At 47.0% G+C, this 22,700-nt stretch overlaps 1 protein-coding gene across 1 annotated transcript; it reads right to left on the bottom strand.

The window, feature by feature from the left end:
- Positions 1-2,891: 2,891 nt before the first annotated feature.
- LOC109764143 (WAT1-related protein At1g68170-like) lies at positions 2,892-5,054 on the bottom strand. The gene is made up of 6 exons (XM_020322988.3): positions 4,796-5,054; positions 4,582-4,644; positions 4,369-4,488; positions 3,805-4,222; positions 3,566-3,717; positions 2,892-3,482 (listed from the first exon to the last, which is right to left on the bottom strand). Exons 1-6 carry the CDS (start codon positions 4,993-4,995, stop codon positions 3,326-3,328), a joined length of 1,110 nt encoding a protein of 369 aa, XP_020178577.1. The 5' UTR covers positions 4,996-5,054; the 3' UTR covers positions 2,892-3,325.
- Positions 5,055-22,700: the final 17,646 nt, after the last annotated feature.

The following is a 22,700-nucleotide window of genomic DNA, read 5'->3' as shown; positions in this document are numbered from 1 at the left end:
CGCTCCATCTCCGTGTGCGCCCAGTCTTTGCGCGCCCATTTGAGGGCCGCTTCGTCGTCGAGCTCCTCCTCCTTGACGCCGCCGGCGAGCCCGGGCTCCGTCTTCACGACGGGGAGCCCCGGCTCCGGCTTGACGGCGGCGAGCCCCGGCTCCGTCTTTGGCTTGACGAAGCGCGGAGGAGCCGAGGAGGAGGCGCGCCGGCCGCCCTCGTTGATGACGATGCCAGCGCTGCGGGTGCGCCGACCGACCGGCGTCTCCGCGGCGGGTTCGGCCTTGACGCCGAAGAGCCGGGGAGTGGGAGGAGGAGGAAGAGGAGGAGGAGCCGAACCTCCTGGGCACCCACGGCTCGGCGCTCCGGCGGGTGTAGGGGGGGGGGGGGCGGCCGCCGCGGCAGGGTATGCCAGCGGCGGGTTATTGCCGCCCTCGAGGTACTCCAGCACCTCGTGTAGTGTGCGGCCGGGGACGCCCCACCAGACGCGGCGACCGTCGTTGTTCTTGAGGCCTCCCACCACCGGCGCCCTGTTCGTGGACGCCAGCCGCTGCGCCCGCCGCCGCTGGAAGTAGTCCGCCCACGCCGCGTGGTTGTCGGCGGCGTACTGGGGGGAGGGCGCGCTGCTCCTCCGTCAGGGACGACCGCACGCGGTCGACCTCGGCGGCGAAGATGCCGGGGCGCGCGTCGACGTCGGGCACCGGGGGGGTGGGGACGCCGCCGTTGCTGAGCCTCCACCCCGTCGGCCCGGTGCGCATGTCCGACGACGCCGGGATGTTGGCCTCGAACAGGAGCCACGCCTCCCACTCCTGGAGCGAGCGGCGGCTGAAGCCGTTGGCCGCCGCGGCGTCGCCGGGGAAGCGTTCGGCCATCGCTGGAGAGGGAAGGGAAGGGGAGGACGGGGGAGATAGCAGAGCTCGGCGCGGCGGAGACGGGAGAGAGCAGAGCTCGGCGGCGGCTGGTTTGGGCTCGGGCTGGTGTGGCCAGCGGCGAGGGGGAGTGGCGGGTTTTATAGCCCGCGCCGTGTGTACGCGTGGCGGGAGGGGAGGCGTCGCCGCGCCGCCCGTGACGCTGCCCGGCCATTGATTCCCCGCGGGAAACCGAGGCGTTCTGGGGGAAGACGAGGCATCGTCTCGCTGACGCGGCTGGCCAGCGGCTCTTTCGCGCCAAAACCGCTCGCCCCGGCGCCCCCGGGCGCCCCAGCGCGCCGTGTTCGGCCTGGGTCCGCCGGCGCCAGTTTCGGCCCAAATCGGCGAAAAACGGGTTTCTGGGACGCGACTGAGCCGATTTTTGAGCGCCGACGCGGCAAAAACGCCTAGGGATGGCCTGTTGGGGACGCGACTGGAGTTGCTCTAAGTATCGAGTATTTTTTTCTGCATCCCTACAACGTGTTCCCACTTGGTGGACCTATGCCCAATTGGACTGTCGTGTTCAAGACTTAAAGGCAGGTGGCAGCGGGAAAGTGCATGTCCGCACCGGGCATTTTAAAAGTTGAAAGAAACTGGAGAATCTTTCGGGTGTCCTAGGAATATCCATATAAACAAAAGGTGAAATTTTGAGGCACGCATTGAGTAGCATCACTCTACCATGGGTTTGAGTCAGAAAATATAGACTACACCAATAGGTAACAGGGATGACTACCATAGAAATAGTGCTTTTGGTGAAAACATAGAAAAACAACGGTATGAGGAGTCCGGCACCAGCAACCCTGACAATGGCTCCCCGACTCACCCCCGCTTTGCTTCATGGCATATGTTACAAATGCCTCGTTCCTAGGCATCGTGCGGCTATCTGCAGAGATCCCCTTCACTGCTTTTGTTGTTTGGAGAACGGTCGTACGCATGAGTGTCGTAATCCATGGCGTCCACTCAACTTGTTGGCATGTCTTATGGTGTCATCCGTGTCGCATCTTGGCATCGAGCATTGTCCAGCTCCAGCTTCATATGAGGGTCCGATGATGTCCGTGCTCCCCTCTGAGGCGCTTCACCATAGTTCTAGAGCGTCTGTCGTCTTTGGTACCACTGGCTCGGCAACCCCGTCTCATATGGTGTTGCACTCCGCTCTAGCATATCAGATCGAGCTATTGCGAGGTTGGCTAGCACGGGTAAGAGCTTTCTGAAGCGGTCGGAGGCTACTCTGAGCAGGCTCTCCCTTGTATTGACTATGTTGTAGACAACTTCGGGGAGCCGTTTGGTTGATGACAACTACACCAAGAAGGTGGACTAGTTTGTGCCCTCGGTCATGACTTGGGCGTTCACTTCATCTTTTCTAGAACCTAGCCAGGCGGTCGTTGATGAGGAGGGCGCTGCTCTTGATTGCTGCCACACACTCGCCCGAGTCCATCATGCAGATGGTTCACGTGGGTGATGATGTATATGTGGGTGATATGTTGTTGTGGCGGAGTGCTGATGTGTAATCTCAGTGACGTGTTCGCCATCTGGCTTGCCGTATACCTAACTAAGCGGCTTTGGCGGCCGCTTAGTCGCCCCAGGGATCGTGACGCCATCAACTCCGTCATTTCCCATCTACACACGATGGCTCTCCGACTGGCACCGCCGCTCCCTCCCCCACCACTGGAGCCGGACTAGATCTTCTCCCCCCATGCCGCCTGTGTTATGATCGTTTTTTTGTGCGTTTTTTGGGCTTGTTAAGCTGTGCCCTCAGCAGAACCTTATTCCTGTGGTGTGTGTTGTGTTGTGGGACTCTGCATGCGGCGGTTGTGTGTGTGTTTGCATGTTGGTACCCTTGTTGAACCTTGTGTCCGGTGGTTTGCTTTATATATAAAGCGGGACGAAAGCCTTTTTCGGTATACCTAACTAACTTGGATGCTAAATCTCTAAAAAAATGATGGATGTTTCTTGAAGCAAAAGGCATCCACGGGCAAATGCAAGAAGGACGGCGCTCGCCCTAAATCTAAAATCCCAAGAAGAAATTTAGCAAGTGCAATGGCAAAAAGGGTGACGATAATGGGAAAACACAGGTGCTTCCATGATACAGTTGTCTTTACACTGCAATCATGAGCTGAGATGCGGCTGTTGTCCTTGTCGTTAGATTCTTCTAAAGTTGTAGTGGGGCGTTGGGGTTTCATTTGTGACGTTGTGACCTAAGTGTATGGATGATTCTATATTGGATGTGTTTGTTGGATGATCCTGTAATTCATTGTCCGGGAGTAGTTCGCTTGAGTGGATAAATTTATGAAGGTTTTCGCCTGTTTTTTTATTAATTAACTGAGCAACTCTCTTTTTAATTAGTGGACGAGGCAAAACTATTGCCTCCATTTTGAAAGAAAGAAAATCTTGACTGGCAAAGTGTACGCATGATGTTATTTTCCTCTGATTATGCTTCACTGTTAGTCTGTGGAAGGGGCCCCTTGCCCAGCTCGTCGTCTTGACCAACAAGTTTCGGCGCATCGGCTTCTTGTTCATCTTCCTCTCTGGCCTTGCCCCACAGCACCATGTACAGCCCCGCCACGATCAGCACGGCACCAAGCACGCTGCACGCACAACCACCCGTTAGAAACTCAAGCAGACACCACCATGCATGTTCTCAAGGCATGTGAGTTAAACAGGGCGTCACATTCCGATGTGCAGGGCCTCGTCAAGGACGACGCAGCTCATGACCGCGACGAAGACGACGATGAGAGGTCCGAACATGGCGACGTAGAGGGGCCCTTTCTTCCGCAGGCACCACGACATGAGCGGGAAGGCGGACCCGGACGCCACGATACCCTGGACGTACCGTACGAATCAACAACCATGAAAAACGTGGCATGGGTGTGAAGGAAGCAGTGGCTGATCGATCAGCTGCCTGATTACCGCGTACGCCGACGAGTAGAGCCTGATGTTGAGCCCGAGCCTCCACTGCTCGGGGTCCCTGTGGATGCAGAGCGCGAGCAGCGTGGACTGGACCGCGCCGAAGAGGCACACCAGCGCGGCGATCGAGTAGTGGCACGGGTAGACCTGGCCGACCTTGGCCTGGATGGTGAGCCAGATCGCGTAGCTGAAGCAGCTGGTGATGGCGAGGAAGGAGCCGAGGATCCGAGGGCCCGCGGCCGGCTGCGGCCGGAGCTGGCGGTCGCCGGTGGCGTGGCTGAGCCCGGTGTGCGCCATGCGCCGGAGGAACAGCATCTCCGGGCCCTTGTAGAACGTGAGCAGCATCGCGCCGCCCAGCCCGACCAGGGTTCCCCCCAGCTTCGCTTGGCCGCTGGGCTTTCTGAGCTTCAGAGTCTCCATCCTGCATGTTGTTCCATTTTTTTTACAAGTCTGGCTTTTTTAGAAAAGGAGGATGACCCCCGGCCTCTGCATCTGGGACGAGTCTGGCTAGAGTATCCAGAAAGAAAAGGAGATTTACAGAAATCTGTGACTAGTGTGATGACCGACCTTGTCAAGATTGCGACGATGAAGGTGGATTGAGGGGTGAGGTTGCTGAGAGCTGTGACGATGGTCGTGGAATTCGTGAGCTTGATGGCAAGCACCAGCAGGTTCTGGTTAATGGTGATTCTGGATTTCTTGGATCGATCAAAGAACAAAACACAAACACAAAGTCCACAGCATTTGCTAACATGGTCGCCAAAGAGGAGACGAAGAAATTACCCGAAAAGTCCACACAAGAATAACCCTGTGACGACCTTGACGGTTAGTGGTGGCCGTTTCTTCCTAGAGATCGATCACACGACAGCCGCGTTAGCCAGAAAATTCAACAAAGGTTGACCACCACAATCTGGCATGGCAAGGCAGAGTATATGCTCGGCATCCCGGCAGCTGTATATTTGCGGCTGCGGAGGAGGCAAGAAGAAGAAGCACGCACCTCTCGATGAGGAAGGCGAGGGGGCAGAGGAAGGCGGCGCCGAACATGAGCCTGTAGGCGACGAGGACGCGGACGTCCATGCCGTCGTCCAGCGCGAGCTTGATGAAGATCTGCAGGGCCGAGAAGATGAACTCCACCACCACCATGGCCGCCGCCGGCCTCGCGGCCTCCAACGCGCCGCCTCCGACACCGATCCCCATGCTCCTTGCACCTTATTACGTGGACGATATGTATCGAGCTCAGGAACTACTAGCATGCATGCGCCCGACCAGCACGAGATGTACACAAGTAGCAGTACGTGTATATATCTGTCTGTCCTTGCATCGATGTTAGCCAAGCCCACTTTGTTGTTTTCGGCTGTCCTGCAACAACAACACCGATGGAACCCGTACGTGCACGGACAGAGGAGCGGTAACAAGCTGACCTCAGATCATAGCTCAGATAAAGCTGTACCTGTACGAACCGGCGGTGCGTCACGGCGTGCGTGCCAGCGTGCGAACGTCGTGTTGGAAAGCTGGGATTCTTTGGCGACAAGGATATTCGTAGCAAGCAAGAACAGAGAAATGTAAAATAAGCTTCAAGGGCTCACAAAGAAACGATCGCTTCAATGGGGACCTCTAGTGGGCTGAGAGTCAGCGCAAGTCAAAATGGTGAGTGCAAACTTTTGACATGAGGAACTCTGCAATATACGCAATTTAGAGAGGGTAAGACAAACAACAAGAGCAACTCCGCCATATACGCAACCTCCATAACGTATATGAAGCGCGCTTCATAGTGTTTTCAAGGTTACAATGCAAGGGGCATATACGCAAAGACAGAGTCACCCAATCAAGGAGAGAGCACCCAGGTCAACCCGCGGAGTAGCGGCCCGATTACGGGGTGAAAATGTAGAGACGGGAGTGGTGGGATGGACGGAGAGATCTGGACCGTTCTTAAGTGTAATCGGACGGTTAAGGACGTCAAATCACTGTAGGAGCTCGTAGGTAGCTTTGTTTTACTGTTTTGTAATTCATAAAAAAGAAATCTTATGTTTTCTTGTATCTACTATGCTTGTCCAATTTAGATCAAACAACAAATATTATTACAAACCATTAATATGAACATAACAAATAATCCAATCGAAACAGTGTTCAAGTAAAAATAAATGAATTTTAAAGAAATTTAAACACAGTATCTCTCAGGTAGCTGTCAATGATGCTCAATGAGATCCTCATTCAGTTCATCATTGGAGATCTGGTCTTCAATTTTTAGGTACGCCTCATAAAACTTTTGAATGTGGTTTGTGTGCCTGCGAGCCATGGTGATTGTGCCAATATTTTCATAGTTCATGGGGCTTGGCATATCCCTCTCAACCACGATGCTCATATTGTGTACGATCACACATTATGTCATAATATTTGTCGAGACATCCTTGTTAAAAACCAACCAGGACCCCGGATAATTGCAAACCTAGCTTGCAGAACTCCAAATGCTCTCCCAATGTCCTTCCTCGTTGCTTCTTGCATCCTGGCGAAATGCTTAAGTTTCTTGGTCTCTAGAATAGAAATTGTCTTCACAAATATTGACCAAGATGTACAGATGTCATCCGTTAGATAATAGCTTTGGTCATGTTGATGACCATTTCTCCCCGCAAAAAAAAAGTGTTGATGACCATCCACCGTGAAGCTGCATGGATGACCCGTACCACCTGCTAGCCTTGCAGAACAATAATATCTCTGCAAGACATTGATGCTATCGTTAGATCTAGGAAATCCAAAGTACCAATGTCATATCCACAAATCCTCGGAGGCAACCACTTTCAAAATAATTGTTAGATCCCGTCGATGCCCGGTAAATTGGTCGTGCCAAGCTGCAGGGCAATTCTTCTTCCTCCAATGTGTACACTCAACACTCCCTGGCATCCCATGCCAGCCTCTCGTTGCATTCATCGCTAGATACCTCAACATGTCCTCAACATTGGGTGCTCACAGATAGTGCTCCTCATAAACCCTCAGCATGGTATCATCAAACACGTTCGTGCACTTTATGGTTGTATCTTTGGTCATTCAAAGATACTCATCCAACACATCTGTAGGACCTCCATACACAATCATCCAAAGTGTCGTTGATACCTTGTGAAAACAAGAAAAACCCAGCTGACCGGCGACATTTCTCCGTAGAATGGTACATTGCCTTCCATGTCGTCGGCAATTTGATGAAACATGCATTTGGTCATGTAGAAACGTCTCCATAATTAGTAGGCATGGAAGGTACAAACGGGCAGAAATTAGTCATCATGAGCTTATCATGGCCTTCGATTATGTTCTGGTGAATTGTCGGATACTAACCTGCGATCCTACATGCGATCCCGCATGCTTCATCTTCATTTCGGTTGTCGGTATCCATTCAACACCCATCAACACAACTGCATCTTCTTTTGCGTCCATGATCTCACTCTTAGACTCGGAGCTAGAATCTAACGACTAATCATCAAAAACAGCTCTACCATCGCATCCATCTACACAAAATGTGAATCATATGTCATCTAAAAGAATCTACGAACCGCTACACGAACAAATTTGGGAAAAGTTACCTCCGAGCAAGTCATCGAACACCTTGAGGTCACGCGGCGAAAGGGGTGACACGACTGGATGGGGGGAAGCAGGTGCACGGCTGTGGCAAAGCATGGGAGGTGCGGGAACGACTCAGTGGAGATGAGCGCGGCCAAAAATCGCAGTGGTCCGGTGACGGATGTGGCACTTAACGGTGGTTGCGCAGGAATCTGGGCGACTGATGAGTGGTTTTTTACACTCATTTTTGCCCTCGTTAAATAGGATATTCCAGATATTTTATGGGTTTACTTTTATCCAGACAACTTGCACTCTAATCACTAAGAAATGCAAAAATGTGTAAATCTCCTTGTTTATTGTATTCCTTGCATATTGGACATTTTTAGGTGGAAATCAAATCATATATGGGATGTGTTGTACAAGAGGAACATTTTCATATAATTTAGCCCACACCAGAGGCATGAGAAGAGAGGAAGACGCTTGGTAGCCTCTGTGACGTCATCCTAAGCAAACTTCATCAAAGGGCCTGAACCTAATTTGCAACAGAGGATCCCCAAAAACTTATTTCGTTGTGTTCACAATATAAAGGAGAAGGAAAAAACCCTAAGAAGAGATGATCAATTCACCTTCCCAGCCGCCATGTAACCGCCATCAACCTCGCTTCACATCTTCGTCTCCATAGCCACCACCTCCATTAGTTTAATTACTTGTAATCAAGATTGCATCACGACCAACAACATCATAAAGGCTTTCAATAATTCATCTTCAAGTTGGTGTACCTAATCATTATCCTTACTTCATTGATGTTTATGCACTACTTTATGTCTGCAATTCTTGTAAGATTTGTGAGAGACTTCATTATCACTTGATGTTATGTTGAACTTGGTACAGTAATGCTTCTTGTTATTAGAACTATCATTATCTATGTGATCAAAGTTGTGCTCTATTATAGCATTCAAACTTCAAAAAACATTCTTTTATCATCTAGATGCTCGAGGACGAGCATGGATTGAGCTTGGGAATGCTAATACATCCCAAATATATCTATAATTTTTCAAGTATTCATACTTTATTCACATCATTTATATAGGGTTTTGGCAAAAAATATCATTTTTATATTGCTCTAACATATTAATCTAGTGCAAAGGCCACCTCGTTTTTAGTGTTTCTGCAAATTGCAAAAAGAAATCAAGGACGGAATAAATACAAAAATAGTTACTCAGATTGAGGCACCGCTTACGAATCTCATGGGGAAAATGAAAAGGGTGACAGGACTCGGATTTTAGCATCTAGAAATAGCTCCCTCGAAAGTTAGATCCAACCTCGGGGGAGAATCTCATCACTATACCACCATAGGGGGGCACCCCTCTAACCAGGGGAGAAGGTCAAGGAAGAAGGAGGCGGAGAGGGGCCTTCCTCCTGTCCTTTGGTGGCATCGGAATGCCACCGGGACGTCTCTGCCATCTCCATCACCATCACCAACAACTCTATATTCCCTCTCATGGTGATGTGTGAGTAGTCGGGTCCGAGGGTATTGTTGAATAATTAGGCATTTTTCCATTATGTTTACTCCAGAAAAACAATAGGTAAAACATGATCAACATGATAGAGAGAACAATTGAGACATGCAACTGATTGGTGAAACTAGTCATGCAGTTGAGATAATAAGCAACGAGCAACATATCCATGTCGATCACTAGTAGGAGTAAACCAAATGCTAGCCCTGACAGAGAAGATAAGATGATGTACGAAACAACAGTAGAAGATGTAGACGTGTCATTCGTCATGTCGTCGAAGAGGTCGTCAACATCGGGGAAGAAGTCGTCGTTTGGGAACTCGTCATCGAGGATGTCGTCACTCGCAGCCACGATGAACAAAAATCCAGCAGTCGTGCGGAGTCACTCCCCAAAAACCTAATCGCCCCTCTCCCGTACCGGATCACAAGAGGCAGGGTTTCGGAGGCCTGCTGTGTCACTCCCCGGTGCATGCTGGGAAGCAAGATGGGAAAGTGATAAGCGGCGCAATGCTTTGGAATGAGACAAAGAGTCGTTGTTCTTGCAAAACAGAGGAGAGACCTCTTATATACGCGAGAAGAGTTGAAACCGGCCCTTCGTTAGTAGAAGAGAAACCGGTGTAATAAACACCATTAAACAGACGCACTAAACACCATTAAGGAGGGAAGAAATGAGCATACTAAAAACGCATGAAGTGTTCTGTTCTTCTCCCATTTATGCATCATTCGTTTCAACTTCTTTCTTGCATGATAGAAACAAAGTAGCGCATACATGTATTTTCCACACCACCTTGTCATGCATAAATGGGCCACATAAGTGAAGGAAATATGCCCTAGAGGCAATAATAAAGTTGTTATTTATATTTCCTTATATCATGATAAATGTTTATTATTCATGCTAGAATTGTATTAACCGCGAACTTAGTACATGTGTGAATACATAGACAAAACAGAGTGTCCCTAGTATGCCTCTACTTGACTAGCTCGTTAACCAAAGATGGTTAAGTTTCCTGACCATGAACATGTGTTGTCACTTGATGAACGGGATCACATCATTAGAGAATTATGTGATGGACAAGACCCATCTGTTAGCTTAGCATATTGAACGTTAAGTTTTATTGCTATTGCTTTCTTCATGACTTATACATGTTCCTCTGACTATGAGATTATGCAACTCCTGAATACCGGAGGAACACATTGTGTGCTATCAAACGTCACAACGTAACTGGGTGATTATAAAGATGCTATATAGGTGTCTCCGAAGGTGTTTGTTGGGTTGGCATAGATCAAGATTAGGATTTGTCACTCCGAGTATCGGAGAGGTATCTCTCGGCCCACTCGGTAATGCACATCACTATAAGCCTTGAAAGCAATGTGACTAATGAGTTAGTTACGGGATGATGCATTACGGAACGAGTAAAGAGACTTACCGGTAACGATATTGAACTAGGTATGATGATACCGACGATTGAATCTCGGGCAAGTAACATACCGATGACAGAGGGAATAACGTATGTTGTTATTGCGGTTTGACCAATAAAGATCTTCGTAGAATATGTAGGAACCAATATGAGCATCCAGGTTCCGCTATTGGTTATTGACCGGAGATATGTCTCGGTCATGTCTACATAGTTCTCGAACCCGTAGGGTCCGCACGCTTAACGTTCGATGACGATTTGTATTATGAGTTATGTGTTTTGGTGACCAAAGATTGTTCGGAGTCCCGGATGAGATCACGGACATGACAAGTAGTCTTAAAATGGTCGAGAGGTAAAGATTGATATATTGGACGATGATATTCGGACACCAAAATGGTTTCAGAATGGTTCGGGTATATTTCGGAGTACCGAGGGGTTACCGGAACCCCCCGGGGAATTGTTGGGCCTACATGGGCCATAGGGGAGAGGGGAGGCAGCCCACAAGGGGTGGTCGCGCCCCCTCCCATGGGGAGTCCGAATTGGACTAGGGGAGGGGGCGCCCCCCCCTTTCCTTCTCCTCTTCCCTCTCCTTCCCCATTTTCCCCCTCCGTAAGAAGGAAAAAAGGGGGGTCGAATCCTACTAGGAGTGGAGTCCTAGTAGGACTCCCCCCTTGGCGCGCCCCCTCCTTGCAGGGCACCTCCTCCCCTCCTCCTTTATATACGGGGGCATGGGGGCACCCCAAAAGACAACAGTTGTTCTCTTAGCAGTGTGCGGTGCCCCCCTCCACAGTTTACTCCTCCGGTCATAGCGTCGTAGTGCTTAAGCGAATCCCTGCGCGGATCACATCACCATCACCGTCAACACGCCATCATGCTGACGAAAGTCTCCCTCGACCCTCTGCTGGATCAAGAGTTCGAGGGACGTCATCGAGCTGAACGTGTGCTAAACTCGGAGGTACCGTACGTTCGGTACTAGATCGGTTGGATCATGAAGATGTTCGACTACATCAACCGCGTTAACCTAACGCTTCCGCTTTCGGTCTACGAGGGTACGTAGACACACTCTCCCCCTCTCGTTACTATGCATCTCCTAGATAGATCTTGCATGAGCGTAGGATTTTTTTTTTGAAATTGCATGCTACGTTCCCCAATAGTGGCATCTGAGCCAGGTCTATGCGTAGATGATATGCACGAGTAGAACACAAAGTGTTGTGGGCGATAATAGTCATACTGCTTACCACCAATGTCTTACTTTGATTCGGTGGTATTGTTGGATGAAGCGGCCCGGACCAACCTTACATGACCACGTTCATGAGACCGGTTCCACCGACAGACATGCAACTTATTTTGCATAAAGGTGGCTGGTGGGTGTCTGTTTCTCCAAATTTGAATCGAGTTTGACTACGTCCGGCCCTTGTTGAAGGTTAAAACAGCACACTTGAAAAAAATCGTTGTGATTTTGATGCGTAGGTAAGAACGGTTCTTGCTAGAAGCCCATAGCAGCCACGTAAAACTTGCAACAACAAAGTAGAGGACGTCTAACTTGTTTTTGCAGGGCATGTTGTGATGTGATATGGTCAAGACATGATGTGATATAATTTATTGTATGAGATGACCATGTTTTGTAAAAGTTATCGGCAACTGGCAGGAGCCTTATGATTGTTGCTTTATTGTATGAAATGCAATCGCCATGTAATTGCTTTACTTTATCACTATGCGGTAGCGATAGTTGTAGAAGCAATAGTTGGCGAGACGACAACGACGCTACGATGGAGATCAAGGTGTCAAGCCGGTGACGATGGAGATCATGACGGTGCTTTGGAGATGGAGATCAAAGGCACAAGATGATGATGGCCATATCATGTCACATATTTTGATTGCATGTGATGTTTATCTTTTTTGCATCTTTTTTTGCTTAGTACAGCGGTAGCATTATAAGATGATCCCGCACTAAATTTCAAGGTACAAGTGTCCTCCCTGAGTATGCACCGTTGCGACAGTTCGTCGTGCCGAGACACCACATCATGATCGGGTGTGATAAGCTCTATGTCCACATACAACGGGTGCAAGCCAGTTTTGCACATGTAGAATACTCGGGTTAAACTTGACGAGCATAGCATATGCATATATGGCCTTGGAACACTGAGACCGAAAGGTCGAACGTGAATCATATAGTAGATATGATCAACATGGAGATGTTCACCATTGAAAACTACTGCATCTTACGTGATGACCGGACATGGTTTAGTTGATATGGATCACGTGATCATTTAGATGACTAGAGGGATGTCTATCCAAGTGGGAGTTCTTAAGTAATATGATTAATTGAACTTATATTTATCATGAACTTAGTCCTGATAGTTTTTGCATATCTATGTTGTTGTAGATCAATGGCTCATGCTACCGTTCCCTTGAATTTTAATGCGTTCCTAGAGAAAACTAAGTTGAAAGATGATGGTAGCAACTACACGGAGTGGGTCTGTAACTTGAGGATTATCCTCATTGCTGCACAGAAGAATTACGTCCTGGAAGCACCGCTAGGTGTAAGGCCCGCTGCAGGAGCAACTCCGGACGTTATAAACGTCTTGCAAGCTAAAGCTGATGACTACTCGATAGTTCAGTGTGCCATGCTTTACGGCTTAGAATCGGGATTTCAAAGACGTTTTGAACTTCATGGAGCATATGAGATGTTCTAGGAGTTGAAGTTAATATTTCAAGCAAATGCCCGAGTTGAGAGATATGAAGTCTCCAACAAGTTCTATAGCTGCAAGATGGAGGAGAACAGTTCTATCAGTGAACACATACTCGAAATGTCTGGGTACCATAACCACTTGACTCAGCTGGGAGTTAATCTTCCTGATGATAGTGTCATTGACAGAGTTCTTCAATCACTGCCACCAAGCTATAAAGGCTTCGTGATGAACTATGCAAGGGATGGAAAAAATAATTCCCGAGCTCTTCGCAATATGCTTAAGGCTGCGGAGGTAGAAATCAAGAAGGAGCATCAAGTGTTGATGGTTAACAAGACCACTAGTTTCAAGATAAAGGGCAAAGGGAAGAAGGGGAACTTCAAGAAGAATAGCAAGCAAGTTGCTACTCCCGGGAAGAAGCCCAAGTCTGGACCTAAGCCTGAAACTGAATGCTTCTACTGCAAAGGGACTGGTCATTGGAAGTGAAACTACCGCAAGTATTTTGGCGGATAAGAAGGATGGCAAAGTGAAAGGTATATTTGATATACATGTTATTGATGTGTACCTTACTAATGCTCGTAGTAGAGCCTGGGTATTTGATACTGGTTCTGTTGCTCATATTTGCAACTCGAAATAGACGGATTAAACGAAGATTGGCAAAGGACGAGGTGACGATGCGCGTCGGAAATGGTTCCAAGGTCGATGTGATCACCGTCAGCACGCTACCTCTACATCTACCTTCGGGATTGGTTTTAGACCTGAATAATTGTTATTTGGCGCCAGCGTTGAGCATGAACATTATATCTGGATCTTGTTTGATGCGAGACGGTTATTCATTTAAATCAGAGAATAATGGTTGTTCTATTTATATGAGTAATATCTTTTATGGTCATGCACCCTTGATGAGTGGTCTATTTTTGTTGAATCTCGATCGGAGTGATACACATATTCATAATATTGAAGCAAAAAGATGCAAAGTTAGTAATGAAAGTGCATCTTATTTGTGGCACTGCCGTTTAGGTCGTATTGGTGTAAAGCGCATGCTGATGGGCTTTTGGAATCACATGATTATGAATCATTTGATGCTTGTGAACCATGCCTCATGGGCAAGATGACTAAGACTCCATTCTCCGGAACAATGGAGCGAGCAACTGACTTATTGGAAAAATTACATACTGATGTATGCGGTCCGATGAGTGTTGAGGCTCGCGGCGGGTATCGTTATTTTCTGACCTTCACAGATGATTTGAGCAGATATGGGTATATCTACTTAATGAAACACAAGTTTGAAACATTTGAAAACTTCAAAGAATTTCAGAGTGAAGTGGAAAATCATCGTAACAAGAAAATAAAGTTTCTACAATCTAGTCGTGGAGGTGAATATTTGAGTTATGAGTTTGGTCTTCATTTGAAACAATGTGAAATAGTTTTGCAACTCACGCCACCTGGAACAACACAGCGTAATGGTGTGTCCGAACGTCGTAACCGTACTTTATTAGATATGGTGCGATCTATGATGTCTCTTACCGATGTACCACTATCGTTTTGGGGTTATGCTTTAGAGACGGCTGTATTCACGTTAAATAGGGCACCATCTAAATCTGTTGAGATGACACCATATGAACTGCGGTTTGGCAAGAAACCTAAGCTGCCGTTTCTTAAAGTTTGGGGTTGTGATGCTTATGTGAAAAAGCTTTAACCTGATAAGGTCGAACCCAAATCGGAGAAGTGCGTCTTCATAGGATACACAAAAGAAATTGTTGGGTACACCTTCTATCACAGATCCGAAGGCAAGACTTTTGTTGCTAACAATGGATCCTTTCTAGAGAAGGAGTTTCTCTCGAAAGAAGTGAGTGGGAGGAAACTAGAACTTGAAGAGGTAATTGTACCTTCTCCCGAATTGAAAAGTAGTTCATCACAGAAATCAGTTCCAGTGATTCCTACACCAGTTAGTGAGGAAGCTAATGATGATGATCATGAAACTTCAGATCAAGTTACTACCGAACCTCGTAGGTCAACCAGAGTACGGTCCGCGCCAGAGTGGTACGGTAATCCTGTTCTGGAAGTCATGTTACTAGACCATGACGAACGTACGAACTATGAGGAAGCAATGATGAGCCCAGATTCCACGAAATGGCTTGAGGCCATGAAATCTGAGATGGGATCCATCTATGAGAACAAAGTGTGGACTTTGGTTGACTTGCCCGATGATCGGCAAGCCATAGAGAATAAATGGATCTTCAAGAAAAAGACTGACGCTGGCGGTAATGTTACTGTCTACAAAGATCGACTTGTTGCGAAAGGTTTTCGACAAGTTCAAGGAGTTGACTATGATGAGACCTTCTCACCCGTAGCGATGCGTAAGTCTGTCTGAATCATGTTAGCAATTGCCGCATTTTATGATTATGAAATTTGGCAAATGGATGTCAAAACTGCATTCCTTAATGGATTTCTTGAAGAAGAGTTGTATATGATGCAACCAGAAGGTTTTGTCGATCCTCAAGGTGCTAACAAAGTGTGCAAGCTCCAGCGATCCATTTATGGACTGGTGCAAGCATCTCAGAGTTGGAATATACGCTTTCATAGTGTGATCAAAGCATATGGTTTTATACAGACTTTTGGAGAAGCATGTATTTACAAGAAAGTGAGTGGGAGCTCTGTAGCATTTCTAATATTATATGTGGATGACATATTGTTGATTGGAAATAATACATAATTTCTGGATAGCATAAAAGGATACTTGAATAAGAATTTTTAATGGAAGACCTCGGTGAAGCTGCTTATATATTGGGCATCAAGATCTATAGAGATAGATCAAGACGCTTAATTGGACTTTCACAAAGCACATACCTTGATAATGTTTTGAAGAAGTTCAAAATGGATCAGTTAAAGAAACGGTTCTTGCCTGTGTTACAAGGTGCGAAGTTGAGTCAGACTCAATGCCCGACCACTACAGAAGATAAAGAGAAAATGAAAGTCATTCCCTATGCCTCAGCCATAGGTTCTATCATGTATGCAATGTTGTGTACCAGACCTGTGTGTGCATTGCTATAAGTTTAGCAGGGAGGTACCAAAGTAATCCAGGAGTGGATCACTGGATAGCGGCAAGAACATCCTGAAATACCTGAAAAGGACTAAGGATATGTTTCTCATTTATGGAGGTGACAAAGAGCTTGTCGTAAATGGTTACGTCGATGCAAGCTTAGACACTGATCCAGATGACACTAAGTCACAAACCGGATACGTATTTATATTGAATGGTGGTGCTGTCGGTTGGTGTAGTTCCAAGCAAAGCGTCGTGGCGGGATCTACGTGTGAAGTGGAGTACATAGCTGCTTCAGAAGCGGAAAATGAAGGAGTCTGGATGAAGGAGTTCATATCCGATCTAGGTGTAATACCTAGTGCATCGTGTCCAATGAAAATCTTTAGTGACAATACTGGATAAGCGGTCCGATGGCGCTCCCACCTCCCACCACGTCCCTGACCTCACCACCGGCGATCTCCTTCCTCCTCCACTAATCTGTGGATCCCTTCCGATCATCCTCTCCGGCGTCTCCTCTGGATCAAGGCAATACCCATCTCCCATGGGTTCGTCTGGTGGATCTACCCTTGGCTTGGATTTCTCCAAGGGTAGGGTTTTCTCGGATGAGGTTTTCAAATCTACTGGTCAAACGATCCATCCAATGGGACGAAGGAGGGATTTCACATTGATTGTGTCCTTTAGTCGCCATGCTTTCTGGTTGTGTGAGGATTCTGCGGCGGCAGCTCTGGAGGCTGCTATTGGTGGATCGGCCATCAATCTTCCGGTTCTTCATGTCAAAGACAAGGTTTTTCTTTCCAAGTCTCATGCAAGCAAGTTGGTTTTATTATTATGGATCTGCGTTCTTTTGCTTGCGATCTTTTCAAATGTTATTTCAATCTTTGGGGCAATGGAGGGCCTAATTGGGTTCGGGAACTTAAGATCTGGCGTAAGGAATGCGATGCTGAGTGGATTCTGATTAGTCCTACTAAACATAGATCTTCTTTGGGTCTTTTGGCCATGCATAAGCTTCGGTTAGATCTTCTCTTAAGTCAGCTACCACTGTTCGGAAGAAATTGTCTTTTGCCACGTTTGAACAGTATTCGGCCTGCAAAGGTTATAGATATCCTGCTTCTCAAAATTGCATTGATACTATTATGGATGGGGGATATGATCTATCTGCTCATGAGCGTGTTGTTATTCGACAAGCGCCCCCCTTGACTTGCATTGGACGGTGGCTCGGCCACCTATCGTGTTTGGCACTGTTGAGCCGTTGCCGGAGTTGCACCGGTCGACCACGTCGCGCACACTTGATCTGGGACCTGTGGATCCGCAGCCCGTGGTTTTTGGTAATCTTTCTGCACAATTTGCGGAAGCGGGAATTTCTCCGGTTCGAATTGGTAGCTTGGGATCTGGCCCATCACCTTCGGAAGCACACAAATCTGGCCCAGTGTCTCCAGAATTTTCTGTTGGGCCAATTTCTGGTTCTGTTGTCTCTGGGCCTGCCTCGTCACAGAATACCCCAGTTTCTGAGATGTTGCATGCACCTTCTAACCCAAGCCCACCAACCCCTACGCAGGAAATACCAACCACGCAAGAAGCAGCACAACAATTTGAAGACATGGTCAATGACATGGTGGACTGTGTTTTAACCTGTACCCTGTGTTCTCAAAGGGGCCACCTTGCAGCCTCTTGTGGAATGCGAGCGGTCTGCTCGGCTTGCTGACGCATGGGTCACTCTAGCAGGGATTGTAATGATTTCACGCGCACCAATGGATTGGCTTGGAGACCAATTTCTCTGCAACAAACCGCGAGTATATCGGAAAACCCTGTCGGTTAGGGGAACGGTGCCGGAGTTATTGGGATAGCTTGTCCAGTCGCATCTTCGCCACCCACATTGTGCCAATCCCCCTCCTCCTCCCAACGAAAACCCCATCCCCTCCTCGAAGCGGCCGGCCATGGCGAACTATGAGCTTGATCCACAGCGCTTCGTACCGGCAGGCCATCACATCATTGATGGTGGAGATAGGCGGCTTCCACGCACCTTCATCATGCCTGTGGCTCGTCCTCCTTTCCGCCATGAGGACTACATGGTCGCCGAGGTCATGCCTGCTCTGGAGGGACCGCTTGGGCCGGTCAAGGAAGAGATTGTTCAGTTCCTTCAGAACAGAGGTACTCTGGTTCGTTCCGCTCAGCCTTGGTTCCATGGGGTAGGGTTATTTCAAGTCAGGGATCCATCTGTCAGATATACGTTGATTCAGCATGCCCCATTTCCTCTGGGTGATGATCATTTTGTTAGATTTATGAACCATGATGAGGGAGAGAATTTTAAGGGGGGTCATGGGTTCCATAAGGGTTGGCTCATGTTCATTGGTATTCCTCTTGATTATCGCAATACGGAGTTCATAGCACAGGCGGTAGGCACCTTTGGGAAATTTCATTCTTGGGATAGTGAGGATCCATATTTGGTTCGTACTCTGGTGGAGGCAAGTTTTCCGGACACACCGTTGGTGCCACGTGATGTGGTCTGCGGAGACTATGCAGAATGGGGAGGAGCTCAGGTTTCGTGGACTGCTGCTTGCTATGTGCTGGGCGCTGACTTCGCTGATCAGATGCCAAATGATGAAGATCCAATGCTTCTGGATGGAAATCCTCACCCATTGCCTGGAAACCTGCAACAAGACAATCTGATGTTTGTTCTTCCGCCATATCCATTGCTTGGATGGAACGATGCGCCTGTTGCACCTCCACTGCCTCCGGCAAATAACATAGGAGATGCTGGATGGGGAAATGCAAACTGGGGGGACAATGAGGATGAGCTTCAGCAGCCGCCACAGCCTGTGGTGGTAGAGCAGTACCAGGTCTCCATTGTCATTGATCAGCCTGAGGGTTCTGGGTCTGTTGAACAGCATGTGGAGGTTCAGTTTGAGCAGCAAAATCAGTTTCAGCCGGAGCAACAGTTACAGGACAATGTGCAGCCGGCTGTTTTGGAAAATCCTTTGGCAATTGTACCATATCAACCTCCTGTCATTCAGCAGCATCAGATCTTCATTGGCATGGCAAGGATTGTAGCGGGGCCACCGCTTCCTCCAGAGATGATCTGGAAGAGATCATTTGAAAATCTGCTACCTGAATTTGCTGTCAAAGAGGTGCCTAGACCTATCTTCTTTAAGCCACTTGGGACAGTGACATACTCCAAGCGCACGTGGACCATTGCCTTTGATGATTCTTAGAAGATATCTTCATTGGTGCCAAGCCTGCCCAACAGCCTTGTTCTGAGGAAACCTATTGTGGCTAAACGCCCAGTTGCCAGAGCTCTTTTTGGAGGTTCAATGGATGAGGTTATCCGTGCTAATGATGGTGCAGTGTCTGAATTTGATGAGTCTGGAGAGGTGTTCCTGAAGATGTGGTGTCTGGTAGCCTAAAGGAGAACTCTTCCTCTTCTGTGGTTTTTTCTTCTGCGCAGGCCAACGAAAAGAAGCAGACAAGAAGAAGGAAGACAGTGGCTCCTTTAGTGGATACTTCTATACGGAGATGTACAAGAAGCGCGGCAAAACTGGATGGGTTTAAACCTGTGAGTTTTGAACAACTTTCCCTCCAGCCCACTAAAAGGCATCCTCGGTCCAAGCCCATTCAAGAGAAGGCCCACCCCAACCCTGACGACGCTGGAGATAATGCCAAGTCTGACGAAGTTCCTTCATCCACGCCTCTCAACGTGCTGCAAGCAATTGGAGCGGAGCTGGAGATCGACCCCAACCTGCTGTCCAAGGATAAGCTTATGGCTAATCCCAAGGACGACTCATCCTCCAATGGTGTTTAAATGTTGCGGTCCAAAACTTTATCTAGGTGTAGCGAGCCTGTTAAATTTGCTGTTCTTTATGTCGTGCTGAACTTTATGCTGTGTGGTCGGAACTGGATGCATTTTGTTTCTTATGGCGTGGGGTGTATGGCATTGTATGTCATGCAGTTTTTGCTACTTTGCGTTTGGTTATCTCATGAATCAACGGTCTATGCGTAATTGGAAGGTGCTTTGTTGGAATGTTCGTGGTCTTAATTCTGAAACTCGACAGCGCTCTGTGGTAGAGAAAATTACTGAAAGTCAGTGTGCGGTTGCTTGTTTGCAAGAAACCAAGTTATCTGATTGTCCTCGTTCATTAATTAAGAGCATTTGCCCTGTGGGTTTTGATCAGTTCATTGAATCACCCTCGAGGGGAGCTTCGGGAGGTATTCTAATAGTGTGGCGCTCAGATGTTTTTAAGGGTGCCTTAGTTGAAGTAAAGCCTTTTGGAATTTTCATCAGCTTCACCTTCGTGCATAATAATGACCAGTGGTTTTTAGTAAATGTTTATGGGCCTTGTCAGGGTATAATGAGGGATGAGTTTGTTAACTGGCTGTATAATCTTCAGGTGGAACCCGATCAAAAATGGTTGTTATTGGGAGATTTTAATTTCATCAGGTCCATGGACAATCGTAATCTTCATGGTGGGGATGTTAATGATATTTTTATCTTTAATGAGATCATTGGTCATTTAGGTCTGCCGGAACTTCCTTTAAAAGGTAGAAGGTTCACCTGGTCTAACATGCAGGATGTTCCACTTCTGGAGCAATTGGACTGGTTTTTTACTTCTGCCAGTTGGATAAATCAATATCCAATGACACAAGTTGCACCTCTTGCTAGAACTGCGTCTGATCATGTTCCTTGTGTAATATCTATCTGCACCTCAATTCCAAAAGCTCATATCTTTAGATTTGAAAACTATTGGGTGCATCAACCTGGGTTCATGGACTGTGTAAGTGAGGTTTGGAACAAGCCTTCACATAAGACTCATATAACTGCAGTTATAATGGACAAATTGAAATCGTTGAGGTTTGCACTCAAGAAATGGCAGAAGGGGTTATCACATATCAACTCATTGATTGAAAAGTGCAATTGGGTAATTCTATGGCTGGATGATTTGGAGGATTGGATGCCTCTTTCCATACCTAAATACAACTTCAGGAAGATAGTTAAGATGCATCATGAGCACATTTTACATTTGCAGTTCTTATACTGGAGGAAAAGGTGCACTATCAGATATATCAAGGTGGGAGAAGAAAATAAAAAATTCTTCCAGGCCATGGCAACAATGAGGTATAGGAAGAAATCTATTGCTAGTCTGCAACTGTCTGATGGAACAGTTTCTTCAGATCATGGGGAAATAGCTAAGGAATTTTTGGATGCTTTCAAGGGCAGAATGGGAACTGTTAAGCCAATTTTGTTGGGTAATGACATTCTCTCACTTATCCCAAGAGTGCAGGGTCTTGAGGTGCTCACAAAACCTTTTTAGCAGCAGGAGATTGAAAAGGTCATAAAAGAAATGCCCATTGATAAGGCACCAGGGCCAGATGGTTTTAATGGACTTTTCATGAAGAAATGCTGGTTAATCATATCCTGTGATTTTATTAGGCTGGTAAATGAATTTCATGCAGGATCTGCTCTTTTGGAAAACCTCAGTGAAGCTTTCATTACTTTAATCCCAAAAAGCAAACACCTGAGGGTGTAGGATATTTTAGGCCAATATCTTTGACAAGTGTGGGACTGAAATTTCTGACTAAACTGGCAGCTAATAGGTTTCAAGATGAAATCACCAACTGTGTTCATAAGAATCAGTATGGCTTCATTAAATCAAGAACAATTCAGGATTGTATTGCTTGGACTTTTGAGTATTCATCAATGCAACCATTCCAAGAAGCCAATCATATTGCTCAAGCTTGACTTTGAAAAAGCTTTTGATTCTATTCAGCATGAGGCAATTTTGAAAATTCTTGTGGCAAAAGGATTTGATAACAAATGGATCACATGGGTTAAACAACTATTATCTTCTGCAACCTCCTCTATCCTGTTAAATGGTGTGCCTGGAAAACATTTCAAGTGCAAATGTGGTGTAAAGCAAGGAGATCCTATCTCTCCTTTGCTCTTTGTGATTGCTGCTGATCTTCTGCAGACCATGATCAATGATCTTTTGTTTAAGGGCATGTTAACCTTGCCATTGCCAACACATGATCCTGATTATCCAGTAGTACAGTATGCTGATGATACTTTGCTGTTTGTGAATGCTGACTCAGCACAGTTGGATGTCCTCAAATCAGTGCTGAACTCCTTTTGTTTGGCAACTGGACTGCAAATTAACTTCCATAAATCTTCAATGTACCCAATTAATGTGGAAGCCTCTGTTGCCTCTGCACTTGCTGCTCAGTTTGGTTGTCAGCTAGGTTCGATGCCCTTCACTTATTTGGGACTTCCCGTTGGAACCACTCGGCCCAAAATTGTTGATTTGTTACCTTTGGTTGACTGCATGGAAAGAAGGCTAACTGCTAGCTCTTGGTTTTTACCACAAGGCAGTAGGTTGCAATTGGTAAATTCAGTGATATCTTCATTGCCTATATTCTTCCTTTGTAGTCTGTCTTTGCCCCCAAGGTATTCTGAAGCAGTTAGAAAGGATTCAAAGACAGTGCCTATGGAGGAAATATGGACAGGAGAAGGGACACTCTTTGGCTGGTTGGCCCCTTGTCTGCAGGCCTAAGATGAAGGGGGGGCTTGGAATCCTGAATCTGGGACTACAGAATGATGCACTGCTTCTTAAGTACCTGAATAAATTCTATAATAAAGCAGATGTGCCATTGGTTTGTTTGGTGTGGGACTCATATTACTTTCAGAGAATTCCACATGACACTAC

This window comes from Aegilops tauschii, chromosome 2 (assembly GCF_002575655.3).
Source record: "Aegilops tauschii subsp. strangulata cultivar AL8/78 chromosome 2, Aet v6.0, whole genome shotgun sequence".
Lineage (NCBI taxonomy): Eukaryota > Viridiplantae > Streptophyta > Magnoliopsida > Poales > Poaceae > Aegilops > Aegilops tauschii.
This window is presented reverse-complemented; position numbering and strand designations above follow the sequence as displayed.

What these genes read in the sequence shown, in the direction of transcription:
- LOC109764143 (XM_020322988.3), bottom strand. Translation starts at nt 4,995, where the DNA reads ATGGGGATCGGTGTCGGAGGCGGCGCGTTGGAGGCCGCGAGGCCGGCG. An exon ending in TTCTTGTGTGGACTTTTCGG is followed by an intron (nt 4,489 to 4,581) that starts GTAATTTCTTCG and finishes CAAGAAATCCAG; the next exon opens with AATCACCATTAACCAGAACC. An exon ending in ATCGTCGCAATCTTGACAAG is followed by an intron (nt 4,223 to 4,368) that starts GTCGGTCATCAC and finishes AACAACATGCAG; the next exon opens with GATGGAGACTCTGAAGCTCA.